This window comes from Cryptomeria japonica, chromosome 11 (assembly GCF_030272615.1).
Source record: "Cryptomeria japonica chromosome 11, Sugi_1.0, whole genome shotgun sequence".
In the NCBI taxonomy this organism is placed as follows: Eukaryota; Viridiplantae; Streptophyta; class Pinopsida; order Cupressales; family Cupressaceae; genus Cryptomeria; species Cryptomeria japonica.
Genome location: NC_081415.1, coordinates 726,950,610 through 726,954,177, shown reverse-complemented (window position 1 = coordinate 726,954,177; position 3,568 = coordinate 726,950,610). Strand labels below are relative to the sequence as shown.

Genomic DNA, 3,568 nt, shown 5'->3' with positions numbered 1-3,568 from the left:
AAGAGAAAGTAAGAAAAAGGAAGAAAAATACAATTAAAAAACAACAACAAATAATTACAAAGATAAGAAAAAGGAAGATAAATACAATTTAAAAAGCAACAATAATTACAAAGATAATACCTGTGCATAGCTTATTGCAATCACATTTTTCTAATATTTTCTTATGTTTAAGTGAGTGGACTGTGCATGCTGAAATGCTTATCAAAAAATTTGTGAAGTGTGGTGTTTATTTATCACAAAATTGACTTGGACTATAGTAAATAGTCATTTCCCCGAACGTGCCAAAAGATCTCGCTTTGAATATATTTGCTGGTTTCTGTCTATGGAGTCTAGAAAACAACGAAAGCCCAAAAACAATATATTGTTGTCGCCTTTTGAGGAAATAGTATAAGTCCAGTTGGAGCTGCTGGACCAAATATTAGAAAACAAAATAATTAACGTGTATTCTCCATTATCAATGCAAGTCAATGCAAGCTTCCATTCACCCACCACGCTTTCATTATAAGCTGTCTTCTGCAAGGGATACAACTTTAACTACCTTTAAAAAAAGGCTTTCAAATATGATAACTAAAACACAGTTGAGAAATCCAACTCAACAACTATGAATGCATCAAGACACACTTATTTACAATCTTCTTAAATTATATAATTCACTTCCAAATTGCACATTGATCATATGATAGTCAAGGCAGTACGAGTGAGATGTAATAAATGCATAGCTAGCACGACTGGTTTTAAGTGAAAAAAAATCAAAGCCGATAACTCTCATGGAACAACATGTCCTGAAACCAGTCATGCACTTTATTACATAAAATATATTTGACAAAGCCGGCGGCTATTAGATAAAGTTGATTTTCATGGTAAAGGAATCCAGCTAAGAGGCTTGATTCATGTCATTGCCAAAATGAGGCCCACTTGAACGAGATAGGCCCTCATCTTGCACTATATAAAGAGGAAGCTGACGTTCCATTCATCATGGCTTCCAGCCAAACAATGGAGCAGAATTCCCCAATGGCATTCCTCATTTTCTCATTGTTTTGTCTGTTTGCCTCTGTAGCTCAAGCAAATTATTATTACAAATCCCCTCCTCCATATTTATATAAGTCTCCTCCTCCCCCATCTCCTTCTCCACCACCTCCCTACCGCTACAAATCTCCCCCACCTCCCTCTCTTTCTCCACCACCACCTTTTTCATCTCCTCCACCTCCGTATCATTATAAGTCCCCTCCACCACCATCTCGTTCTCCACCACCTCCGTATCATTATAAATCTCCTCCTCCTCCCTCTCCATCTCCCCCTCCACCATATCACTATTCTTCTCCACCACCACCTTCTCCATCCCCTCCACCTCCATACCACTACAAGTCTCCCCCACCGCCATCTCCTTCTCCACCACCTCTTTACCATTATAAATCTCCTCCTCCCCCCTCTCCATCTCCCCCACCCCCTTATCACTACAAATCTCCTCCACCGCCATCTCCTTCTCCCCCACCTCCCTACATCTATAAATCTCCCCCTCCACCCTCGCAATCTCCCCCACCTCCATATCACTACAAGTCTCCCCCACCACCATCTTCATCACCTCCTCCACCATATCATTATCCATCTCCATCACCATATCATTACAAATCTCCACCACCTCCTGTTTACAAGTACAAGTCTCCTCCACCCCCTACAAAATCTCCACCTCCTCCTGTTTATAAGTACAAATCTCCTCCACCCCCTGTAAAATCACCACCACCTCCCCCTCCAGTCTACAAATACAAATCTCCACCCCCTCCTCTCTATAGGTACAAATCTCCTCCACCCCCAGCAAAATCTCCACCGCCTCCCCCTCTAGTCTACAAGTACAAATCTCCACCCCCTCCTCTCTATAGGTACAAATCTCCTCCACCCCCAGCAAAATCTCCACTGCCTCCCCCTCCGGTCTACAAGTACAAATCTCCACCCCCTCCTCTCTATAGGTACAAATCTCCTCCACCCCCTGCAAAATCTCCACCGCCTCCCCCTCCAGTCTACAAGTACAAATCTCCACCTCCTCCCGTTTACAAGTACAAATACCCCCCTACTCCTCCCCCGGTCTACAAATATAAATCACCTCCTCCGCCAGTGTACAAGCACACTTCTCCTCCTCCACCTCATTATTAAGGAGCTGAGGCATCAATAAGGTGACAAACATTTCCTATTTTCTTTGGAAATTGTTTATATTCTGGTTCTAAGAATCGCTTGTAAACACTGACCATTGCAGTTCATAGTTTACGCATTTTAGACTGAAAGGCTTTTCAACGAATCAGCTACCAATGCCATTTATTAACTAATGTGTTTTTTGAATTGGGTTTGTGGCACAATTGCAGGTATAAAATGACGTTTGCTTGCTTCAAAACAATGTGGGCAGATGCTATACCTACTTATTTATTTCTATATTTCAGTGAGCTTCTGATAGTTGTTGAATTCAACAATCAAAAGTTCAAAATGTTGTATGAGAGCTTCTTCAATTTCTATGCTGTTTCCAAATTGGACTATCTGAAAGATTAAATTCAACATGAAAGATTCTATCAGAGCCAGCGGAACAATAAATCCGCCTCAATTCATTGGATTTCTCAGTAATGCTATGGTTATCTGTTTAATAAGGCTCTGTTGTGCGTGACATTTTCAGAAAATTAAAAAAAATGCATTACATTACATTACCTTGAAAGCCATTGGAGTTTAACTAACAATTGTTAATGGTGAATGCAGTCATCTAAATATAAGTAACATTTAGTGGCGTCTTTTGTTGAATCCATATTTTTTAAGGTTGTGACTTAGATCTACAATCAATTATCAACTTACTTTGTTAAAAATTTATACGCAATCAAATCTAAAAACAATAAATGATAATTGTATAGATTGTGAAAAATCTGATAACATTGATATCAGATAGAGTTGTAATTTCACAATTTAAAAAAAAAAATTGTGATCATCTCTCTTACGTAACTCCACAAACGAGTCTAAATAAAAACATAATGCACACTGGTGGCAAGAGGTAATTAGATTTAAAAGAATGGAAGCACACAATAAGTTTACCTTGTTATTTTTTAAAATTTAATTTGTTTCAAAATGTGTCAATTTCATTATTTTTATATAATTTAAAAATTATAATTTGTTATTGTAATTTTGTAATTTGTAGATTTATGTCATTTTCATTTAGTTTGGTGTTTGTTTTGGATGAATGTTTTAATATTCACATACTAATAAATAACACACTCTTGTTAAAGTTAGATTCTTTCTAACACACATCCTCATACATGTATTTGTGTCTTATCCACACATGTACACATTTCTGCACATTTACCTTAACCATGCACTAAATGTTCTCATTCATAAACCTACCTCTATGCATCTCTCACTTGTTTTGATTTGACCATTTCCATTTCCCAAGTAATGTTTATGGATGCAAGGTAGTCCCTATAGTCATGGATTTGACCCTTCAAAATTTTAAACTCAAATTCATTTCTAGATACCTTGTGTCCACTCTTCTAGCCATGTTGTGAGCCAACTAAAAACATGTTCGCATAATTTGATGCAATGT

At 37.9% G+C, this 3,568-nt stretch overlaps 1 protein-coding gene across 1 annotated transcript; it reads left to right on the top strand.

Moving 5' to 3' along the window:
• Window positions 1-990: 990 nt before the first annotated feature.
• Window positions 991-2,630, top strand: LOC131050828 (extensin-2). Its single transcript, XM_057985118.2, has 2 exons — window positions 991-2,168; window positions 2,355-2,630. Exon 1 carries the CDS (start codon window positions 994-996, stop codon window positions 2,146-2,148), a length of 1,155 nt encoding a protein of 384 aa, XP_057841101.2. The 5' UTR covers window positions 991-993; the 3' UTR covers window positions 2,149-2,168; window positions 2,355-2,630.
• The last annotated feature ends 938 nt before the right edge of the window (window positions 2,631-3,568 follow it).

Coding starts and splice junctions, on each gene's coding strand:
- LOC131050828 (XM_057985118.2), top strand. CDS start 994: ATGGAGCAGAATTCCCCAATGGCATTCCTCATTTTCTCATTGTTTTGT.